This window comes from Lucilia sericata, unplaced genomic scaffold (genome assembly GCF_015586225.1).
Source record: "Lucilia sericata isolate MDLA Ls3-8-SP2 unplaced genomic scaffold, ASM1558622v1 Contig000294F_arrow, whole genome shotgun sequence".
Classification (NCBI taxonomy): Eukaryota; Metazoa; Arthropoda; class Insecta; order Diptera; family Calliphoridae; genus Lucilia; species Lucilia sericata.
Window position 1 is genome coordinate 96,171 of NW_023994319.1, and position 24,315 is coordinate 120,485.

Here is a 24,315-nt window from a genome sequence, read left to right on the forward strand (position 1 = left end):
GAACTGAACTAGAACTGAACTAGAACTGAACTAGAACTGAACTAGAAACTGAACTAGAACTGAACTAGAACTGAACTAGAACTGAACTAGAACTGAACTAGAACTGAACTAGAACTGAACTAGAACTGAACTAGACTGAACTAGAACTGAACTAGAACTGAACTAGAACTGAACTAGAACTGAACTAGAACTGAACTAGAACTGAACTAGAACTGAACTAGAACTGAACTAGAACTGAACTAGAACTGAACTAGAACTGAACTAGAACTGAACTAGAACTGAACTAGAACTGAACTAGAACTGAACTAGAACTGAACTAGAACTGAACTAGAACTGAACTAGAACTGAACTAGAACTGAACTAGAACTGAACTAGAACTGAACTAGAACTGAACTAGAACTGAACTAGAACTGAACTAGAACTGAACTAGAACTGAACTAGAACTGAACTAGAACTGAACTAGAACTGAACTAGAACTGAACTAGAACTGAACTAGAACTGAACTAGAACTGAACTAGAACTGAACTAGAACTGAACTAGAACTGAATTAGAACTGAACTAGATCTGAACTAGAACTGAAACTAGAACTGAACTAGAACTGAACTAGAACTGAACTAGAACTGAACTAGAACTGAACTAGAACTGAACTAGAACTGAACTAGGACTGAACTAGAATTGAACTAGAACTGAACTAGAACTGAACTAGAACTGAACTAACTGAACTAGAACTGAACTAGAACTGAACTAGAACTGAACTAGAACTGAACTAGAACTGAACTAGGACTGAACTAGAACTGAACTAGAACTGAACTAGAACTGAACTAGAACTGAACTAGAACTGAACTAGAACTGAACTAGAACTGAACTAGAACTGAACTAGAACTGAACTAGAACTGAACTAGAACTGAACTAGAACTGAACTAGAACTGAACTAGAACTGAACTAGAACTGAACTAGAACTGAACTAGAACTGAACTAGAACTGAACTAGAACTGAACTAGAACTGAACTAGAACTGAACTAGAACTGAACTAGAACTAGAACTGAACTAGAACTGAACTAGAACTGAACTAGAACTGAACTAGAACTGAACTAGAACTGAACTAGAACTGAACTAGAACTGAACTAGAACTGAACTAGAACTGAACTAGAACTGAACTAGAACTGAACTAGAACTGAACTAGAACTGAACTAGAATTGAACTACAACTAGAACTGAACTACAACTAGAACTGAACTAGAACTGAACTAGAACTGAACTAGAACTGAACTAGAACTGAAATAGAACTGAAATAGAACTGAAATAGAACTGAAATAGAACTGAACTAGAACTGAAGTAAGACTGAACTAAAACTAAACTAGAACTGAACTAGAACTTAAACTGTAACAGAATTGAACTATTGTTCTATACCCACTGTGCCAACTATTCGCACGTAGTAACCGAGAAAATTCTGTTCAAATGGTGGCATTATATGATGTTTTGCTTGACTGGTAACAATATTTGCATAATACTGCATTAAGCTGCAGCACAATGCTGCATTACTTCTATTATAAATTTCTACATATTTATGTTTGGGTGTTGTACGTACGTATGAATGTATGTGCTTTTCTCTGCAAGTGTTAGTTGTTCGTGTCAGTATGCAAGTGTTTGGCTGCTTTTTTTGTGTTTAGTCCTGTATTTTTAGAGATTTTGTGTGCGGAAGGAAGCATTAGAGTGAAAGGTGACCAAGTTTTTTGTATTTTGTTATTTAACAACAACAGTTTTTGCACTATTTTAACGCTGAAGCCATCCGTGGCGTAAATGAATGAATAAAGAAAGAAAGAGGGAGAGTATGAATGACTGTAAAGCATTCGAGTTGAAATTTATAATGGATTCGTTTTTTTTTTTCATTTCTTTATGATGCTTTTGTTAAAACATTGTATGAAATTCATAGTATGAACACACAAAACCATCAACATATATACACATAATGTTGCATACATACATATGTATATACAAGTTTATGAGTGTGTTGCAAGTGCAGTAAAACAAATGCAAACAAACAAACTGATAAAATAAAACAAACATCCATAGGAAATAAAATAAATGAAATACAACTAAAACAAAAATAAATAAAATCCTCCTGAGTACATTTCTAGATTAAATCTGTGAAAAAATTACAGTTGATTTTGTTGTTTATGTTGGTATTCTACTCAAACACACTCTCTCTCGTTATATTTGTATTTTTTACATAAATACGACTGCAAATCTGAAGGACGAGTTAACAAATACATACGTACAGATACATTTCAAATTCATATACACATACATGAGGTGCACCTTTGATCAATTAAATAAGTGTCAGACAATTTCTCAATTTTAAAGGAATAAAATACGTTTATTTTGAACATAAATCTAAAACAATTGGGAATTTTATGAAAAACTTGCAAACAAAAAAATTAAACCTAATTTTTGACACACATGTGTACATAGTACATTTAAAATGCATGTTCAAGTACAGTGTAAAAAGCATTTCTTCATTTTTATATACATATGTATATCTACAGCATTCTGTCCATCTGATTCTGATTCTCTTTTCTGTTTAGGCTTATTTTTAGCCTTTTCAAACAAACAAACTGTGAATATAACCATCAAATATTTGGAAAACATAATGGGAGCAAGGATTATCTTTTTTTTAGTAAATCCACTGTTATAAAATGTATGTATAACTTTAATTATGTGGAAATTATGTTTGGAGTAATTAAAATATGTAACTACTAATTAAAAATTTTCTATAAATTTACAATTTTTCAAAAATGCATTTTTTTTTTATTATACCCACCATCAAAAAAGATGGGGGGTATATTGTTTTTGTCATTCCGTTTGTAACACATTGAAATATTCGTCTAAGACCCATAAAAGTATATATATTCTGGGTCCTTATTAGATTCTAAGACGATCTAGCCATGTCCGTCCGTCTGTCCGTCTGTCCGTCCGTCCGTCTGTCCGTCTGTCCGTCTGTCTGTCTGTCTGTTGAAAACACGATAGAGTCCAAACGGAAGTAGCTAGAGAGCTGAAATTTTGCATAAATACTTTTAGTTGATGCAGTTCGTTTGGTATTGAAAATAGGCAATATCGGTCCACGATTTCGCCTAGCCCCCATATAAGGTCCCCTTCAGAAAATGACTTTAACGCTCATAACTGACTAAAAGAAGCACCTATAACGATGAAATTCGACATAAACATATTTTATAGAAACCTTAAAATCCTTGTAGAATTTTATAAGGATCGGTCCATAATTGACCCTACCCCCCATATAACGTCCCCTTCAGAAAATGACTTTAACGCTCATAACTGTCTAAAAGAAGCATCTATAGCGATGAAATTCGACATGAAAATATTCTATAGAAACCTAAATCGCTTTGTAAAATTTTATAAGGATCGGTCCATAATTGATACTAGCCGCCCTATAAAGTCCCCTTCAGAAAATGACTTTAACGCTCATAACTGTTCAAAAGAAGCAGCTATAGCGATGAAATTCGACATGAGCATATTTTATAGGAATCTTAATATCATTGTAAAATTTTATAAGGATCGGTCCATAATTGACCCTATCCCCCATATAAGCTCCCCTTCAGAAAATGACTTTAACGCTTATAACTGACTAAAAGAAGCATCTATAGCGATGAAATTAGACATGAACCTATTTTATAGAAACGTTAGTCGCTTTGTAAAATTTTATAAGGTTCGGTCCAGAATTGACCCTACCCCCCATATAAGATCCCCTTCAGAAAATGACTTTAACGCTCATAACTGTCCAAAAGAAGCATCTATAGCGATGAAATTCGACATAAATATATTTTCTAGGAACCTAAATCGCTTTGCAAAATTATATTTTATAGGAACCTTGATATCATTGTAAAATTTTATAAGGATCGGTTCATAATTGACCCTATCCCCCATATAAGGTCCCCTTCAGAAAATGACTTTAACGCTCATAACTCTCTAAAAGAAGCATCTATAGCAATGAAATTCGACATGAACCTATTTTATGGAAACCAAAATCGCTTTGTAAATTTTTATAAGGATCGGTCCATAATTGACCCTACCCCCCATATAAGATCCCCTTCAGAAAATGACTTTAACGCTCATAAATGTCTAAGAGAATCATCTATAGCGATGAAAATCGACATGAACCAATTTTATAGAAACCTAAATCGCTTTGTAAAATTTTACGAAGATCGGTCCATAATTGACCCTACCCCCCATATAAGATCCCCTTCGGAAAATTACTTTAAAGCTCATAACAGCCTTAAAGAAGCATCCATACCGATGAAATTTGACATGAACATATTTTATGGGAACCTTAATATCATAGCAAAATGTTATATGGATCGGTCCATAATTCACCCTATTCCCATATAAGGTCCCCTTCAGAAAGTTACTTTAACGCTCATAACTGTCCAAAAGAAGTATCTATAGCGATGAAATTCAACATGAACATATTTTATAGGAACCTAAATCGCTTTGTAAAATTTTATAAGGATCGGTTCATAATTGACCCTACCCCCCATATAAGGTCCCCTTCACAAATGGCTTTAACGCTCATAACTAGCTAAAATCGTTCTAGAAAATTTGACGAGGATCGGTCCATAATTGACCAAACCTCCCCCCCCCCCTAATAAGGTCCCTCTCAGAAAATGACTTTAACGCTTTATACTACCTTAAAAATACAAGTACAAGACAAAATTTGTTACAAATTTCTCTACCAAATTTTGGGAGGATCAGTCCATAATTGATCCTATCGATAACATAATAATGTATGATGGTCAAATTATACATATATGTAATGAATGAGAAAATTGTTTTGATAATAACAAAAGCATCGATTCTTAAATATCAAAGTTTATTTATAAGCAAGCACTCCTTTTCGGCAATGTTTTGATGGTGGGTATACAAGATTCGGCACAGCCGAATATAACACTCTTACTTGTTTTTGTACTGTCCTAGTTCAGTTCTAGTTCAGTTCTAGTTCAGTTCTAGTTCAGTTCTAGTTCAGTTCTACTTCAGTTCTAGTAGTTCAGTTCAGTTCTAGTTCAGTTCTAGTTCAGTTCTAGTTCAGTTCTAGTTCAGTTCTAGTTCAGTTCTAGTTCAGTTCTAGTTCAGTTCTAGTTCAGTTCTAGTTCAGTTCTAGTTCAGTTCTAGTTCAGTTCTAGTTCAGTTCTAGTTCAGTTCTAGTTCAGTTCTAGTTCAGTTCTAGTTCAGTTCTAGTTCAGTTCTAGTTCAGTTCTAGTTCAGTTCTAGTTCAGTTCTAGTTCAGTTCTAGTTCAGTTTCTAGTTCAGTTCTAGTTCAGTTCTAGTTCAGTTCTAGTTCAGTTCTAGTTCAGTTCTAGTTCAGTTCTAGTTCAGTTCTAGTTCAGTTCTAGTTCAGTTCTAGTTCAGTTCTAGTTCAGTTCTAGTTCAGTTCTAGTTGAGTTCTAGTTCAGTTCTAGTTGAGTTCTAGTTCTAGTTCAGTTCTAGTTCAGTTCTAGTTCAGTTCTAGTTCAGTTCTAGTTCAGTTCTAGTTCAGTTCTAGTTCAGTTCTAGTTCAGTTCTAGTTCAGTTCTAGTTCAGTTCTAGTTCAGTTCTAGTTCAGTTCTAGTTCAGTTCTAGTTCAGTTCTAGTTCAGTTCTAGTGCAATTTTAGTTCATAGACAAAAAAAAGAAATTACCGGAATTTTCTAGGGCACAAAAAAAATTCAACCATTTCTCTTTCTCAGACACACATTTGCAAGAAAAAACATTTTTACACACTGACATTTTTACAAAACAAATTTCGCCCTGTGGCAAATTTGACATACTGCAGCAACATTTAGCTGCATGCATTTATTCTTATTTTATTCACTTCATTCAACCCATTCATTCATTTATTCATCATAGAACCAACAACTATGTAGTTGTAGTCAACCATTGAGCCATGTATGTTCCATGGATTCATTATAATTTGCTTGTTGTTTATTGAAGAAAATATTTTTTTCTGAAAAAGTATTTGTTTTTGTTTCATTTAGTATTTTTAAACATTTTACACTCTTACACACACACTTAAACAGCGAGCGCAAAAATGGTATAAAATAAAACGGATATCCTTTTTTGCCGCCATTCAAGTACATTTTGTTTCTCCCTTTTACTGGCTTTTTTTGCTGCAATTCCTTTTCTTCTGGCGCATAAAAAAGCATTTTTAGTTCAACAAAATCGACAAGAAAAAAAAAATTAAAAGAAAAATTGTACTTGGATACATTTACCCAAAGCTGCAAGCACAATTGCATTCACTTTCGTTCGTTCCAAAAAGAAATAGAGAAAAGTTGAAAACAAAAGCTGTGGAAATCAGAGCAAAAATAAAAAGAACACATTTCTGTAAGTAAGGTTAACTAACTATAAAATAATGAAAGTTATTTTGGGGTGGGTTTAGAACACAAATAAATACCCAAATAAAAAGAAGAACTGAAAAATTAAAATAAAAACACATTGAAGCAAACGAATTGAAAAGGAAGGACCATAAACCAAATTTACACATTGAAAATACATACATACTTACATAGTTAGTGTTTGCACCACAAAATATGAGGTAATTTGAGAACTTGAAAATTATTTAGAACCAAATTAAAATGCAATCAGGAAAAGGATTTGTAGTTGTTTTTTCCCTTTAGAAATCTTTCAAAATATTTGTAAAGGGTAGCAATGTAAGGTCAATATAGGGTGGTGTAAAATAAAAAAAAGAACAAATTAAATTTCTAATACTAACCAAACTAAAGTGAATTTGATTATGTGGTTTAAGTTAAAAGAGGGAATTTGAAATTGTTTAAATAACTAGAAAATGATAAATTTAAATAGAATTCTTAATAATGAGAATAACGATGGATTTGAAGTTAAATTTAAAATAATTTTTAAGATATTCAAGTCATACTGATATTTGGAATAATTAGCTTTAATAATTTTACTCTTCGGGACTGTTTGGGTATAAAACTGTTTGACTCAAAGATAACATCGATCATCGAAAGAATGACATAACCTCTATCCACAATGGAATGTGTCCGCGCACTGATAGTTTTTGCGATTTTATGTGAATACCCTTATTATTGGCTTACAAGACATTTGTCGATATAGTTTCACATTTACATATAACCTGTAATACATTTGTAATTCGAATGTTTTCTGAAACATTTAACTTTTAAACAAGATTGTAATTAACAAATTGAATTTGACTGTAATTGCCAAATAGCTTAACATACAAATATGCCAAAACATTATGACATATAAAGTTAGTTAAAACATTTTAAAATTATAAAGTTATAAATTTATAAAGTTATAAATTTATAAGGTAATAAAGTTATAAGGTTATAAAGTTATAAAATCTATTATATAGTTATATAGTTATAAAGTTATAAAGTTATTAAGGTTATAAGGTATAAAGTTATAAAGTTATAAACGTTATAAAGTTATAAAGTTATTACAGTTATAAAGTTATGAAGTTATAAAGTTATAAGTTATAAAGTTATAAAGTTCTAAAGTTATAAGTTATTAAAGTTTAGTAAAGTTATAAAGTTATAAAGTTATAAAGTTATAAGTTATAAAGTTATTAAAGTTATAAAGTTTATAAAGTTATAAAGTTATAAATTATAAAGTTATAAGTTATAAAGCTTATAAGTTATAAGTAATAAGTTATAAATAAGTTATAAAGTTATAAGTTATAAAGTTATTAAAGTTATAAAGTTATAAAGTTATTAAAGTTATAAAGTTATAAAGTTAAGTTAAAGTTATAAAGTTTAAGTTATAAGTTATAAAGTTATAAAAGTTATAAGTATAAGTGTTCTACGGCCTTATTTCACGGTGGGTCTTTTTTTTTTTTTTTTTTTTTTTTTTTCACGGTGGTCTTTTCATCCATGGGTAGAGTTAGTCTACCGGTCTACCACTCGCCCCTGAATCCTTCTATGAAGAAATCAGGTGGCAATTTTTGTACATGGCTGAGCCGGTATGTGTACAAACACTTTGATGAAGTTACTCGAGCTATCTAATTTTTTGCCATAATAGCCCCGTTGCGGAATGACATACAGCATAGCATCAATCCCTATGCATACCCCGGACAAGGAAAAAGCAATCACTGGTCTAAGGTGAAATCAATCTTTCCTTATGATCTCATGAAAAATTGCATTATTCCCCACCAACTAATGACCCATTCCAGTGCATTGCTTAACCTCTTTAAGCCCGCGCAACCACACTACTGAGATGGCCCTGTTGATTAGGCAACAGCAACTAGAGACGAATTACCCTTAATAATGGATCAGGATCCCTCTAATTGAACTGATCTATGACAAAGGATGTAGGAATTTCCAAAGTCCAAAGTCCAAACCCAATAATTGGCCCGACAAATAGTCGCGTAGCATGGATCAATATATCCTATTGAGATGACAACAGCACTGAGAAAGCGTAAAAAAGCATACTAAATTAGTGCTAATCTCCAATATTTGGATACTTTCCCGATCTTTCACCAATCTTCGCATCAGTTCCATTCCCATGATCATAAAGATCTCTCTACGGAATGACAGGCAAGCACTGAACGCTAACCTGACTATTACCCAGCATATACCGGTGCCCTACTACATGACCGGTAAGAAATACAGATTGGGTTCAGGAATCCAGCATATGCTGCTTTGCACACAGACCTGTATCAAAGTGTGAAGTGAGAATTATCCAATCCATTAGGTATAGGATATATCAGTCCTTAAACCAATATTCTATCCCCACGAATTTGGGTATAAACCACAGTCATTTCGTGGATCCCTAAGAAACCTCAACCAACTGACCAGCCAGTACAAGTCCTGCGGGCAACTGGCCACCCGTAGTGCCAGATTATATGGTACTCTGATTAGACCCCATGTCAAATCATTCCAAGGAAAGGTCGAGGATACATATGATCATCACCAGTTTATAGTCCCGACAGACTAGAGGTATTGGTAGCAATACACCAAGATGAAATCTATCATCAAGGAAACATGCCCCGGGGGGATTCATTCTAGGATTCATTTTATCAGTCGATTCTCTTTTTCCTTGAAATTCTTACTTTTTAGTGATGGGTACTTAAGATTCGTCATAGCCGAATTAAAAAATACTTAATTTATATTTTTCATTTAATCCTCCCTCGAGAAATTGTTTTCCTTTACTTTTAACAAAATTTAAATCTACCTTTAATCAGTTGCTTACTAAACGGTTCATAATATCCCCAAAAATTACTTGTCATCCTTTTTAAGGCTACACAAAGTATACAAATACAAATTATTTATTTGTTCTTATTGTTGTTGGTGTCTTGTCTTATTTTAAATCTATTATAATCTAATTACTGTTGCCATTTGTTATACTTTGAAAGGAGATGAGGAAGAAGTATGTATTTGGTATAAAGAAGTGCGATATAATAACAACAGACTAATTATAAATTGTGACTCTAATTGTTTTCGTATTTAAACAAAATGTGGTAGACAGACAGGAAGACCGGGTACTATTACCACCATTTATATATGTATATGTACATATATTTGTAGTACTTTGTAGTATAATATAGAACCAGGCAGTCACTCTGTTTAAGTACAAGAATATTTTGTTCTAAAAACAAAGATGCTCAAACAAGTTGTTGTTGTTTTTTCTCTTTTCAATGAAAGAAAAGGGTAAAATTTTGTAACCCAGTAAATAAAATAATAATAATTTTGTTACAAATCCTTTAACGATTCAAATTTTAAACCAATAATAGATCCAAAAGTACCGAAGACTCCTATCTTACAGATTAAACAATGTGTACCATATGATTAATGAAAAAGTACCATATGATTAATGAAAAAGTACCAACAAGTTCCATTTTATACATATATTTTCATTCATTCCCAATTAGTAAGTACTTATATAACAACTTATTTGTAAGCGATCGTGTAAAGTGCCTGCTGCTAAATGAGCTTTTCAATCTAAGTTTTTGCTGGGTACTTGTTTTTATCTTGTAAAACACACTCACAAACTTTAAACGTTTCTTCATATTTCGTTTCATTTAAAACCAAATACATCCGCAAAAACGCACAAATTCTTATCTCTTAAATGTTATTTCTTAAATATACAACGTGTTGTTGTAGTTGTAATACTTTAATTTAATTAAAACAACCACCCTTCTGTTAAATAATACAAATGTACATACATATGTCTGTAAGTATGTATGTCTGTATGAATGTATTTCCGAAACTGACAAAACAGTATCATCTTTAGACCAACAATAATACTCATTCCAAAGTCTGGTATAACAAATACTTCTTTGCTGCGTCTTTGTTTGGGAGTTATTGTTGTAAAACAATACTAATTTTAACTTTTAAACTTTATTAAAGGTTTTTCCAGGAACACAAACACACAAAATTCTTTAGTATTTTTTCGTAATACTCTAAATTAGGGAGAGATGTAAGTGTACACTTTCTGTAGAGACCAACATGTGTTTTGTGGGCCAGACAAGAGTAGGAGTCTGATGGGTTTTATAATAAACTTTAGTTGCTTAAAACCACCTAAAACATTGAATACTTATGTTATACAATTTAAATAATGAGTAAGATCTAAAAGATGATGATAATATTAAGGAGCAGAGGACTATAATGTAAAATAACGCATACATAAAGTTCTCACATTTGTAGTCCTAAGAAGGATATGAAATGCTCACATCTTTACATAAATACATATGTCTGCAACTATTCGTATTATTATTTAACTAACTTAGTTTAACCCATTGTATACTACGGCATTAAAGCAAGTTTCCACTAAGAAGTCGCGAGTTATACTCAGCCAAACTTTGTCAGCTTTTCAAGTGCTTTAAGCTCTTATAAAGAAAACTAGGTTCATAGACCCCTTCATTTCATTTCACTTCATTGGTTAAGCATTAGATTGTAAGATTTGAAGAGTTCTTCTTCTGCTTCTGATCCAATTGAACCTTATACGATCCTTGTAGTAGGAACATGAACAAAACACGCTGGTCTCATCTACAAATTTTGAAAACTCATGACTTTCTCGGCCATTTAAAACCCTAGTAGACTGTAACAGGTTAAGGGTGGAGTTTTGTTGGAAATGTTTAGTTGTTTTTTGCTTAGAAACTTGTAAATTTTAATTATGGTTGAAATAGATAAACAATATTTACGTATGTACTGCGAACAATGTTTTGAAATGCGGGCAAACAAATTAGAAAAGTTTTTAGGCTGAATTTGAAACAATTAGACTGAGATTTGTCATGTAAATAAATGAGATGAGAGAGAACATAATGTAAAATATTCATATAAAGTTATAAATTTTTTAAGTGTTATAAAGTTATAATGTTATAAAGTTATAAAGTTATAAAGTTATAAAGTTATAAAGTTATAAAGTTATAAAGTTATAAAGTTATAAAGTTGTAAAGTTATAAAGTTATAAAGTTATAAAGTTATAAAGTTATAAAGTTATAAAGTTATAAAGTTATAAAGTTATAAAGTTATAAAGTTATAAAGTTATAAAGTTATAAAGTTATAAAGTTATAAATTTATAAATTTATAAAGTTATAAAGTTATAAAGTTATAAAGTTATAAATTTATAAAGTTATAAAGTTATAAAGTTATAAAGTTATAAGTTATAAAGTTATAAAGGTATAAGTTATAAAGTTATAAGTTATAAAGTTATAAAGTTATAAAGTTATAAAGTTATAAAGTTATAAAGTTATAAAGTTATAAAGTTATAAAGTTATAAAGTTATAAAGTATAAGTATAAGTATAAAGTTATAAAGTTATAAAGTTATTAAGTTATAAAGTTACAAGTTATACAGTTATAACGTTATAAAATCATAAAAATATATAGTTATAAAGTGATAAACTTATAAATTTATAAAGTATTAAGTTATAAAGTTATAAATTTAGATAGTATTATGTTATAAAATTATAAAAATATATAGCTATAAAGTGATAAAATTATAAATTTATAAAATATTAAGTTATAAATTTAGATAGTATTATGTTATAAAGTATAAAAATATATAGTTATAAAGTGATAAAGTTATAAACTTATAAATTTATAAAATTATAAAGTTATAAAGTTATATAATTATAATGTTATAAAGTTATAAAATTATAAAGTTATAAAGTTATAAATTTATAAAGTTATAAAGTTATAAAGTTATAAAGTTATAAAGTTATAAAGTTATAAAGTTATAAAGTTATAAGTTATAAAGTTATAAAGTTATAAAGTTATAAAGTTATAAAGTTATAAAGTTATAAAGTTATAAAGTTATAAAGTTATGTTATAAAGTTATAAAGTTATAAAGTTATAAAGTTATAAAGTTATAAAGTTATAAAGTTATAAAGTTATAAAGTTATAAAGTTATAAAGTTATAAAGTTATAAAGTTATAAAGTTATAAGTTATAAAGTTATAAAGTTATAAAGTTGTAAGTAAAAGTTATAAAGTTATAAATTTATAAAATTATAAAGTTTTAAAGTTATAAAGTTTTAAGTTTTAAAGTTTTAAAGTTTTAAAGTTTTAAAGTTTTTAAAGTTTTAAGTTTTAAAGTTTTAAAGTTTTAAAGTTTTAAAGTTTAAAGTTTTAAAGTTTTAAAGTTTTAAAGTTTTAAAGTTTTAAAGTTTTAAAGTTTTAAAGTTTTAAAGTTTTAAAGTTTTAAAGTTTTAAGTTTTAAAGTTTTAAGTTTTAAAGTTATAAAGTTATAAAGTTATAAGTTATAAGTTATAAAGTTATAAAGTTATAAAGTTATAAAGTTATAAAGTTATAAGTTATAAGTTTTAAAGTTTTAAAGTTTTAAAGTTTTAAAGTTATAAAGTTATAAATTTTAAGCCATAAATCTACTTTTTATACAAAATCTGCTATGAGTATTTTGAAATTTTCTTATTAAATTCTATTAAATATTTAATTAAATTTTGAATATTTTGTTGTTGTAATTTATTGTAATTATTTAAATTTGTTTTATTTTCAATATCTAATTGATATAATTGATTTTTTCTAGCATTTTTTGTTTTCATTTGACTGCACAATTTTTATTAATATTTGATTTTATTGTTTCGTATTATTAAAATTTTTATTTTAATATTTGTTTTTGTTATTAGGAAATATTTGAAAAATGCATTGCTAAATGTTATGTTTAAAATGTATTTGTATAATAATTATTTTGAATAATAAATTTATGTTTATAACTTTAAGTATATTATTGATAAATATGAATGATATGGGACCAAACATTTTAATTTTAGAGAAATTTTAAGAGTTTAATGAGACCGTTATAGTGTAAATAGTTACTTTAGTGTCTATTGGTAAACAAGAGTATAGGGAGCCTAAGGCATAGTTAAGTTTATCAGAATAGAAATCTAATAAGAAATATTTATAATTTGTCTTTTGTTATGGAAATCACCATATTTAGTAAACAATTACATATGTATTACTCTCAAAAACCACATGCTGTTTTTAGTTGTTGATCGTTCATGTAGAAATATTCATTATAATTTCAAAATTGTATATAAAAGCCCTTTAATTTATACAAATGTATGTAATAAATATGAAGAATCTAGATTGTTTATTTAAAAGAATGAAATCATCAGGCGAAATTGAAAATATCTTCATTTTGATCCTTTCAATATCATAATAATAAGCAAAGTGAACCCAAAGGACACACACAGTGTTTAAGTTTTATCACACTCTAAAATATTGTTATGTTTACTTGTCAAGGATTTAAGTTTAAATTCTTTTAAATTTCACTTTTTTATTATATTTTTATAGAGAAAAATATAATTTATATAAACAACAAATCATATTACGAATTACTACTATCAATATAAATATTTGTTCATGCAATTTTATTTATTTAAATATACTTATTCAAAATTAAAAAAAAAAAAAAAAATCTAATTAGTATCAATTGGTGGCATCCTGGTGTATATTATTAAACAAAAAAGGATACAACTATTAAAATTCAGGCGAATAAACAATACTAATTAAATATATTTTATTTTCTTCTTTCAGGAATGTCAGTTTCAATTCAAAAATCGTCGCTGGAATTGTACCACTACAGATGATAATACGGTTTTTGGACCCATGACTGGTTTGGGTAAGTCCTCTCGCATTGATTAATGAATAAAAACTATTTAGTTATTAAAAATTCTGCACATTTTTGTTATAAATTGAGAAATTTTAAATCTTTTACTTTTTATCAATTTTCAACTATTTTGAACCCTAAACTAATTTAAAAATTACTTGTAAATTTAATTTCCTTGACTTTTTGTTGTCATCATTAGTAGTTAAGGAATTTCCGTCAACATCACTTTTCCTAGTAACAGCTTCTGTATGCACATCTTTTGTAATGACTAAAGTCAATTTGTTGTCTAAATAATAGGGGAGTTAAAATTGTTAAATTCTTAAGGATTGCGTACTTCTTCCATATTACAAATTTTTCATAAGGAGACCATAGGTTGGTCAATAAACTAGTCTACAAACTACTAAATAAAATAAGCCATAATCTAGTCCATTGACTAGCCCACTAAGGACTATTCCATAGACTAGTCATCTTATTATACAAATCAGTAGACTAGTCCACAGACTATTCTATTAACTATTTTACTGACTAGTCTATCGACAGACTAGCCCGTTAGACTAGTCCATTAGACTAGCCAATAGACAAGACAACAGACCAGTCAACAGACAAGACAATAGACTAATCAATAGACTAGTCAGTAGAATAGTTAGTAGACTAGTCAATAAACTAGTTAGTACTCTAGTCAGTAGTTCACCGACTATTCAATAAACTAGTCAAAAGACTAATCATTAGGCTAGTCAGTGGACTAGTAAATAGACTAGTAAATATACTAGTCAAAAGACTAGTCACTAGACTAGTCAATAGGCTAGTCAATAGGCTAGTCAATAGGCTAGACAATAGGCTCGTCAATAGACTAGTCAATAGACTAATCAATAGACTAGTCCATAGAATAGTCAGTAGACTAGTCAATAAACTAGTTAGTAGATTACTCAATACACTAGTCAATAGTCAATTAGACTAATTAGTTAGTAGACCAGTCAGTAGTTTACTGACTTTTTAAAAGACTAGTTTGTAGGCTATTCAATAGGCTAGTGAATAGACTAGTCAATAGACTAGTCAATAGACTAGTCAATAGACTAGCCAATAGACTAGTCAATAGACTAGCCAATAGACTAGTCAATAGTCTAATCAAAAGACTAGCCAGTAGATAAGACAATTGATTAGTCAGTGACTATTCAATAAACTAGTTACTAGACTGCTCTATGCACTAGTTAATAATCAATTAGACTAGTTAGTTAGTAGACTAGTCAGTGGTTTACTGACTATTCAAAAGGCTAATCAGTAGACTCGTCAATGGACTAGTCAATAGATTAGTCAATAGACTAGCCAGTAGACTAGTCAAAAGACTAGTCAATATATTAGACAATAGACAAGTAAATAGACTAGTCAGTAGAATAGATTAGTTAATCGACTAGTCAGTAGACTAGTCAATAGGCGAGCCAATATATTAGTCAATATATTAGTCAATAGACTAGTCAGCACGCTAGTCATTAGATTAGTCAATAGAGACTAGACTAGTCAATGGATTAGACTATTTAATAGACTAGTCAGCTGCTAGTCAGTAGACTATTTAATAGATTAGTCAATAGTATAGAACAGTCTATTCAATAGTCAAGTTGAGTCAATTGACTATTTACAACTTCATAACTTTATAATTTTATAACTTTATAACTTTATAACTTTATAACTTTATAACTTTATAACTTTATAACTTTATAACTTTATAACTTTATAACTTTATAACTTTATAACTTTATAACTTTATAACTTTATAACTTTATAACTTTATAACTTTATAACTTTATAACTTTATAACCTTATAACCTTATTACTTTATAACTTAACTCTAGCGATCCTCCCTAATCTTTCTATGTATGTATGTATGTGTAACGTATTCATTTTTATATGTATACGTTCTTGTTCATTGTATTCTATTATCCTTTTTATGTTATTTTACAGCAAATATTTCATTATAAACTGTTTTCAACATTACTCAACTTAATTAAGACGGATGACAATGGTTCAAAACATCACACAGCGTTGGCAACATCATCACACCATTATCAATTTGTTTGAACGTTGATTTTTAACAATAACTAATACTTCCTTCTTTCACTTTCCCTATCTGTGTCTCTTTTAACAAATTTTTGTTTATAATTTTTCCTGTCTGTAAAGTTCAACAACAAATTATTCCAACTCTGTTATTAGACAAAATAAAGGATACTTTAACAAAAAAACACAAATAAAGGAACTTGTGTATATGTACGTTTGTTTTCCTCTTTTCGTAAATATTCATGTCTGTTTCTTCTATTTTTTATTTTTAGATTTCTTTAAGATAAGAAAAATAATAAAATTGAAAACTTTGTATCTTTGAATCTTTTTCTTGCACTAGAAGTCAAGCTGATTCTCAGGAAATAAATTATATTTAACTACGAAAGTCTTGTATGGCTTAAATTGTTATGAAATATTTATTCCATGATTTTGCTTTAGTCGGGGTGTTAGAGGGGAAAAATTTGCCTTTAAGACAATGTTTTTCAAGATAAATAAATCCGTAAGAGAAAGCTATTGGATAATGGTTAAAGTTATTTCTTGGAAAATTTATTGAATCAAATGAAACTGAGTTCTTTGGATCTATATATAACTAATTGAACGAATCGGTCTTATAAGTATAAATTGCACCGATATTTCTCTTGAATGCAGTTACAAGCAAATGGACTATACCTCTTCAAAATTTTTTATCTTCTTAAACTGAATTGTAATTTCAAACTTCACCAATATTGTCCAGCTTCAGTCTATGTTTATCTAGGTTTATCTCTTTGCAACACTGTAGCCACACAATTCGTCTGTGTTCGAGTGGCCACGGAAAAATTCTTGCTTTACAGTGAATTATTTTCTTAATGGACTTTAATATAATTAGAACTAAACGTAGTTGTCTGGGAGATTTATACAGACAATACATGACTATAAAGCCTACGTCAAGTTTAAAAGTATTTCTAAGGAAATCTTTTTCGCCATGGTTTTACTGTGGGTTTTGTTTTATATTTATAATTTCTTTAACTTAATTTCAAGTCAGTTTAATATAACAATATAACAAAAATATAACAATAAAAAAATAACAACATTTATTTAATTGTTTATTTGTATTTGTAAATACTTCGACTAAAACAAAAATTGAAGATTAAGGTGGCTACGATCAAAAATGTATTTCGATTATAAGAAATAATCGATTTAATTTCTATTTATAGATAATTTCCTGTTTAACTAAAAACAGTTCAGTTCTAGTTCAGTTCTATTTCAGTTCTAGTTCAGTTCTAGTTCAGTTGTAGTTCAGTTGTAGTTCAGTTCTAGTTCAGTTCTAGTTCAGTTGTAGTTCAGTTCTAGTTCAGTTGTAGTTCAGTTCTAGTTCAGTTGTAGTTCAGTTGTAGTTCAGTTGTAGTTCAGTTCTAGTCAGTTCTAGTTCAGTTCTAGTTCAGTTCTAGTTCAGTTCTAGTTCAGTTCTAGTTCAGTTCTAGTTCAGTTCTAGTTCAGTTCTAGTTCAGTTCTAGTTCAGTTCTAGTTCAGTTCTAGTTCAGTTCTAGTTCAGTTCTAGTTCAGTTCTAGTTCAGTTCTAGTTCAGTTCTAGTTCAGTTCTAGTTCAGTTCTAGTTCAGTTCTAGTTCAGTTCTAGTTCAGTTCTAGTTCAGTTCTAGTTCAGTTCTAGTTCAGTTCTAGTTTCTAGTTCAGTTCTAGTTCAGTTCTAGTTCAGTTCTAGTTCAGTTCTAGTTCAGTTCTAGTTCAGTTCTAGTTCAGTTCTAGTTCAGTTCTAGTTCAGTTCTAGTTCAGTTCTAGTTCAGTTCTAGTAGTTCAGTTCTAGTTCAGTTCTAGTTCAGTTCTAGTTCAGTTCTAGTTCAGTTCTAGTTCAGTTCTAGTTCAGTTCTAGTTCAGTTCTAGTTCAGTTCTAGTTCAGTTCTAGTTCAGTTCTAGTTCAGTTCTAGTTCAGTTCTAGTTCAGTTCTAGTTCAGTTCTAGTTCAGTTCTAGTTCAGTTCTAGTTCAGTTCTAGTTCAGTTCTAGTTCAGTTCTAGTTCAGTTCTAGTTCAGTTCTAGTTCAGTTCTAGTTCAGTTCTAGTTCAGTTCTAGTTCAGTTCTAGTTCAGTTCTAGTTCAGTTCTAGTTCAGTTTAGTTCAGTTCTAGTTCAGTTCTAGTTCAGTTCTAGTTCAGTTCTAGTTCAGTTCTAGTTCAGTTCTAGTTCAGTTCTAGTTCAGTTCTAGTTCAGTTCTAGTTCAGTTCTAGTTCAGTTTAGTTCAGTTCTAGTTCAGTTCTAGTTCAGTTCTAGTTCAGTTCTAGTTCAGTTCTAGTTCAGTTCTAGTTCAGTTCTAGTTCAGTTCTAGGTCAGTTCTAGTTCAGTTCTAGTTCAGTTCTAGTTCAGTTCTAGTTCAGTTCTAGTTCAGTTCTAGTTCAGTTCTAGTTCAGTTTCTAGTTCAGTTCTAGTTCAGTTCTAGTTCATTCTAGTTCAGTTCTAGTTCAGTTCTAGTTCAGTTCTAGTTCAGTTCAGTTCAGTTCTAGTTCAGTTCTAGTTCTAGTTAGTTCTAGTTCAGTTCTAGTTCAGTTCTAGTTCAGTTCTAGTTCAGTTCTAGTTCAGTTCTAGTTTCAGTTGCTAGTTTCAGTTCTAGTTCGTTCTAGTTCAGGTTCTAGTTCAGTTTCTAGTTCAGTTCTAGTTCAGTTCTAGTTCAGTTCTAGTTCAGTTCTAGTTCAGTTCTAGTTCAGTTCTAGTTCAGTTCTAGTTCAGTTCTAGTTCAGTTCTAGTTCAGTTCTCGTTCAGTTCTAGTTCAGTTCTAGTTTCTAGTTCAGTTCCTAGTTCAGTATAGTTCAGTTCAGTTCTAGTTCAGTTCTAGTTCAGTTCTAGTTCAGTTCTAGTTCAGTTCTAGTTCAGTTCTAGTTCAGTTCTAGTTCAGTTCTAGTTCAGTTCTAGTTCAGTTCTAGTTCAGTTCTAGTTCAGTTCTAGTTCAGTTCTAGTTCAGTTCTAGTTCAGTTCTAGTTCAGTTCTAGTTCAGTTCTAGTTCAGTTCTAGTTCAGTTCTAGTTCAGTTCTAGTTCAGTTCTAGTTCAGTTCTAGTTCAGTTCTAGTTCAGTTCTAGTTCAGTTCTAGTTCAGTTCTAGTTCAGTTCTAGTTCAGTTCTAGTTCAGTTCTAGTTCAGTTCTAGTTCAGTCTAGTTCAGTTCTAGTTCAGTTCTAGTTCAGTTCGAGTTCAGTTTAGTTCTAGTTCAGTTCTAGTTCAGTTCTAGTTCAGTTCTAGTTCAGTTCTAGTTCAGTTCTAGTTCAGTTCTAGATCAGTTCTAGTTCAGTTCTAGTTCAGTTCTAGTTCAGTTCTAGTTCAGTTCTAGTTCAGTTCTAGTTTCAGTTCTAGTTCAGTTTAGTTCAGTTCTAGTTCAGTTCTAGTTCAGTTCTAGTTCAGTTCAGTTCTAGTTCAGTTTCTAGTTCAGTTCAGTTCTAGTTCAGTTCTAGTTAAGTTCTAGTTCAGTTCTAGTTCAGTTCTAGTTCAGTTCTAGTTCAGTTCTAGTTCAGTTCTAGTTCAGTTCTAGTTCAGTTCTAGTTCAGTTCTAGTTCAGTTCTAGTTTCAGTTCTAGTTCAGTTCTAGTTCAGTTCTAGTTCAGTTCTAGTTCAGTTCTAGTTCAGTTCTAGTTCAGTTCTAGTTCAGTTCTAGTTCAGTTCTAGTTCAGTTTCTAGTTCAGTCTAGTTCAGTTCTAGTTCAGTTAGTTCCGTTAGTTCAGTTCTAGTTCAGTTCTAGTTCAGTTCTAGTTCTAGTTCTAGTTCTAGTTCAGTTCTAGTTCAGTTCTAGTTCAGTTCTAGTTCAGTTCTAGTTCGTCTAGTTCTAGTTCTAGTTCAGTTCTATAGTTCTAGTTCAGTCTAGTTTAGTTCTAGTTCAGTTCTAGTTCAGTTCTAGTTCAGTTCTAGTTCAGTTCTAGTTCAGTTCTAGTTCAGTTCTAGTTCAGTTTCAGTTATAATTCAGTTCTAGTTCAGATCGGATTCCCCCTTCTGTTGAAATATTTCTCATTGTAAAACATTGTTTAGCCTTCTTTGCTCGCATTGCTCTCAGTTTTAGTGTAGTAATTGCTGTTGCGTTTTCTCAGTAAAAGAAATTAATTAATTAAAATTTTCATTCTTTTCTTCAGAACTTTTTCATCATAGTTTGTAACTTTAACTTTTCTAAGACGTCAATTGAAGTGCATAAAGAATGAAAGTTACAAGAGAGTTTCTAAAGTAAAAGGATGACTTCTTTTTGTGCAAAATGAAAAGAAAAGAAACAAAAAAATATTAATAATTTTTTGAAAAGCAAGCAGAATCAAAGAGAGTCTGACTTACGGCTAGAAATGTCAAAAGGGGAAGACTTTTCTTGTTATCCGTTTAAAATCTTTAAATGACCAATTAAAATCAAAATAATAATGTTACTGCTAATGTTGTTGTTATTTATGTTTAAGTCCTTATATCATTGTATTTGGTAGTTAGTTAGACCCTGTAGATTTTGAAGATCCTATTGAGAAGTAATCTTCATTATGAAATTAGGAAGACATTTTTAGCTTCTAATTTATCAGAGATAATCTAACAAAGAAGCCACCTAAGTGTCCCTAGGTAATCTAGTGAGTGCCTAAAATCTGCGTAAGTATTAAGAAACCATCTGATAGTTGAAATCACTAGCCCTCTAAGGGTACTCTGAACTGCTGGGATGCAGTAGCCGCAACAGTAGTTGTTGTCTGATTTATGTAGTTACCTTTTTCCTTCTTTGTTTTTAACGATTATTGGTTTAAATTTTAACTGCTGGGGATTTGACTAAATCATTGTTTACACAGAATTCAATTAAGTTGACTTTGATATTTACTTTTAATCATTTCAGTTCGAATCATTTGTTTTTATTAACTCTCATGTTTAGATTAAAATCTTTTTGATATAAATTTTCGTAAAATTTTTTTCCAACAGGTAACAACAACTAATTATTATAAATAGCCTTAAGGTATTGTCGTGCTAATGACGTTTTAAGACATGTTATTATACAAACAGATCTGAAGGATAAATACAAATATTTGTGTGTGTGTGTTTTTTAAGTTTTGAAAAATATAAAATTATGAACATTACCGTTTCCAGGAAAATCCAAATAATATTTAAAGCACAGTAATTTGTTATCATTAGCGTAGGGCCATATATGGGAATATTTTCCATTTGTATTTTTATACAATTTTATATGAATCCCTTACTCTGCATGTATTTCTAAATGACAACTTAATTTCCCTATTATAAATAGTTTTGAGAAAAACAAACACTTTTATAAATAAAAAAACTTTAGTTTCTTTCCCTTAACAAAAACTTTATTTAATAAACATTTCCATTTGAACTTTTATCCATCAATCTTTATCACCAAAAAATTTTTTCTTTACAAACTATAAACATTATAAACATTTACACGTTTTTCACTCGAACCATTTAATTTGCTTGTATCCAAAAGGGGCCAAATAAAAATTTACAAATTTCATAATGTTAAATTTATTTGTGTTTAGTTAAATAAAGTTTAACCCCTAATTTAAATAGAAATTTGTTAATTAAAATAAATGGTTATTATGTATTTTCTTTTGTAAATGATACACAAAACGCCAATTGTAAAAGGATTTAGTGAAAAGGGGAGATTTATGGAAATTATAAAAGTTACTTTTTGTGTACCCTACATCATTTTCAATTAGACTATAGACTGAAGTATAGTTTTGATTATAGTCAGTTCTAGTCCTCTACTAGTTCTGTTCTAGTTCTGTTCTAGTTCTGTTCTAGTTCTGTTCTAGTTCTGTTCTAGTTCTGTTCTAGTTCTGTTCTAGTTCTGTTCTAGTTCTGTTCTAGTTCTGTTCTAGTTCTGTTCTAGTTATGTTCTAGTTCTGTTCTAGTTCTGTTCTAGTTCTGTTCTAGTTCTGTTCAGTTCTGTTCTAGTTCTGTTCTAGTTATGTCTAGTCCTGTTTCTAGTCTGTTCTAGTTCTGTTCTAGTTCTGTTCTAGTTCTGTTCTAGTTCTGTTCTAGTTCTGTTCTAGTTCTGTTTCTAGTTCTGTTCTAGTTCTGTTCTGTTCTGTTTAAGTTCTGTTCTAGTTCTGTTCTAGTTCTGTTCTAGTTCTGTTCTAGTTCTGTTTCTAGTTCTGTTCTAGTTCTTTTTCTAGTTCTTTCTAGTTCTGTACTAGTTCTGTCGGTTCTGTTCTGTTCTAGTTCTGTCTGTTCTAGTTCTGTTCTAGTTCTGTTCTAGTTATGTTCTAGTCTGTTCTAGTTCTGTTCTAGTTCTGTTCTAGTTGTTCTAGTCTGTTCTAGTTCTGTTCTAGTCTGTTCTAGTTCTGTTCTAGTTAGTTCTGTTCTAGTTCTGTTCTAGTTCTGTTCTAGTTCTGTTCTAGTTCTGTTCTAGTTCTGTTTCTAGTTCTGTTCTAGTTCTGTTCTAGTTCTGTTCTAGTTCTGTTCTAGTTCTGTTCTAGTTTCTGTTCTAGTTATGTTCTAGTTCTGTTCTAGTTATGTTCTAGTTCTGTTCTAGTCCTGTTCTAGTTCTGTTCTAGTTCTGTTCTAGTTCTGTTCTAGTTCTGTTCTAGTTCTGTTCTAGTTCTGTTCTAGTTCTGTTCTAGTTCTGTTCTAGTTCTGTTCTAGTTATGTTCTAGTTCTGTTCTAGTTCTGTTCTAGTTCTGTTCTAGTTCTGTTCTAGTTCTGTTCTAGTTATGTTCTAGTTCTGTTCTAGTTCAGTTCTAGTTCAGTTCTAGTTCTGTTCTAGTTCTGTTCTAGTTCTGTTCTGTTCTAGTTCTGTTCTAGTTCTGATCTAGTTCTGTTCTAGTTCTGTTCTGTTTGTTCTAGTTCTGTTTCTAGTTTCTGTTCTAGTTCTTTTCTAGTTCTGTTCTAGTTTGTTCTAGTTCTGTTCTAGTTCTGTTCTAGATCTGTTCTAGTTCTGTTCTAGTTCTGTTCTAGTTCTGTTCTAGTTCTGTTCTAGTTCTGTTCTAGTTCTGTTCTAGTTCTGTTCTAGTTCTGTTCTAGTTCAGTTCTAGTTCTGTTCTAGTTCTGTTCTAGTTCTGTTCTAGTTCTGTTCTAGTTCTGTTCTAGTTCTGTTCTAGTTCTGTTCTAGTTCTGTTCTAGTTCTGTTCTAGTTCTGTTCTAGTTCTGTTCTAGTTCTGTTCTAGTTCTGTTCTAGTTCTGTTCTAGTTCTGTTCTAGTTCTGTTCTAGTTCTGTTCTAGTTCTGTTCTAGTTCTGTTCTAGTTCTGTTCTAGTTCTGTTCTAGTTCTGTTCTAGTTCTGTTCTAGTTCTGTTCTAGTTCTGTTCTAGTTCTGTTCTAGTTCTGTTCTAGTTCTGTTCTAGTTTTGTTCTAGTTCTGTTCTAGTTCTGTTCTAGTTCTGTTTTAGTTCTGTTCTAGTTCTGTTCAAGTTCTGTTCTAGTTCATTTCTGGTTCAGTTCATGTTTTCTTCTTGTTCTGTACTATTTCTGTTTCAGTTTTATAGAAGAACTAGAACTAAATATGTATACATACTAACAGCTTGAAGGCTATGTTGAGGTCGATTATACCCGACTGAATTTCCTTTTTCTGCAAGGAAATGGTTTTATGGCCAATACATTAAACACACCCAAACTAAAACTGAAATAACTATAAAATTATATGAACAGGAAATTCTGGCCTTTTTTGGTAACAAAATGCAATAAATACAATTAATTTAGCGAGCGAGAAAAGAAGCCAACATGAAAAACTTGAAAATTTCCAGAAAATATTTAAAACCTAAAAGAAAAAGTTAAAACAAAAAAACTGCGTCGCGTTTTAAGCGTTACTAATTAAACATAAAACCTCAATTGGAATTGCGTGAGGTATTTATTAATAAACCCTTAAAAAAGGAACACACAATGCATAAAAAGAACTCTAAAACAACGAAATGATTTTATGACACAAACAAAAGAACAGCTACGAAAAAAGGGATCAAATATAGAAACAAAAACCCTGTCTAAATATCAAATCTAAATACAAACGACAACGGAAACAAAAGTACCAAAAGAAAAAAAAACTGAAATAAAAAGGTATGACAACAAATATTTTAATAAGCATAAAGGACAACATCTCTTAGATGTGTGCGTATGTACCCAACCACAACATACCAATATTTTGCCACCCCTTTTAAGAGACTGTCTACTGGGGTTTTCAGCCACAAAATACATTTGAACATACAAACAAAGAAAACGACAACATACAAGACTTTAAGTCATTCAAACGTA

General features: G+C 30.2%; 1 protein-coding gene across 1 annotated transcript in view; it reads left to right on the forward strand.

Annotated features, from left to right (window-relative positions):
* Positions 1 to 24,315, forward strand: part of LOC119603332 (protein Wnt-5) — a 117,184-nt gene that overhangs the window by 12,535 nt on the left and 80,334 nt on the right. Inside the window, 1 exon segment of the mRNA XM_037955336.1 lies at positions 14,016 to 14,100. Coding sequence (XP_037811264.1) covers positions 14,016 to 14,100 — 85 coding nt within the window.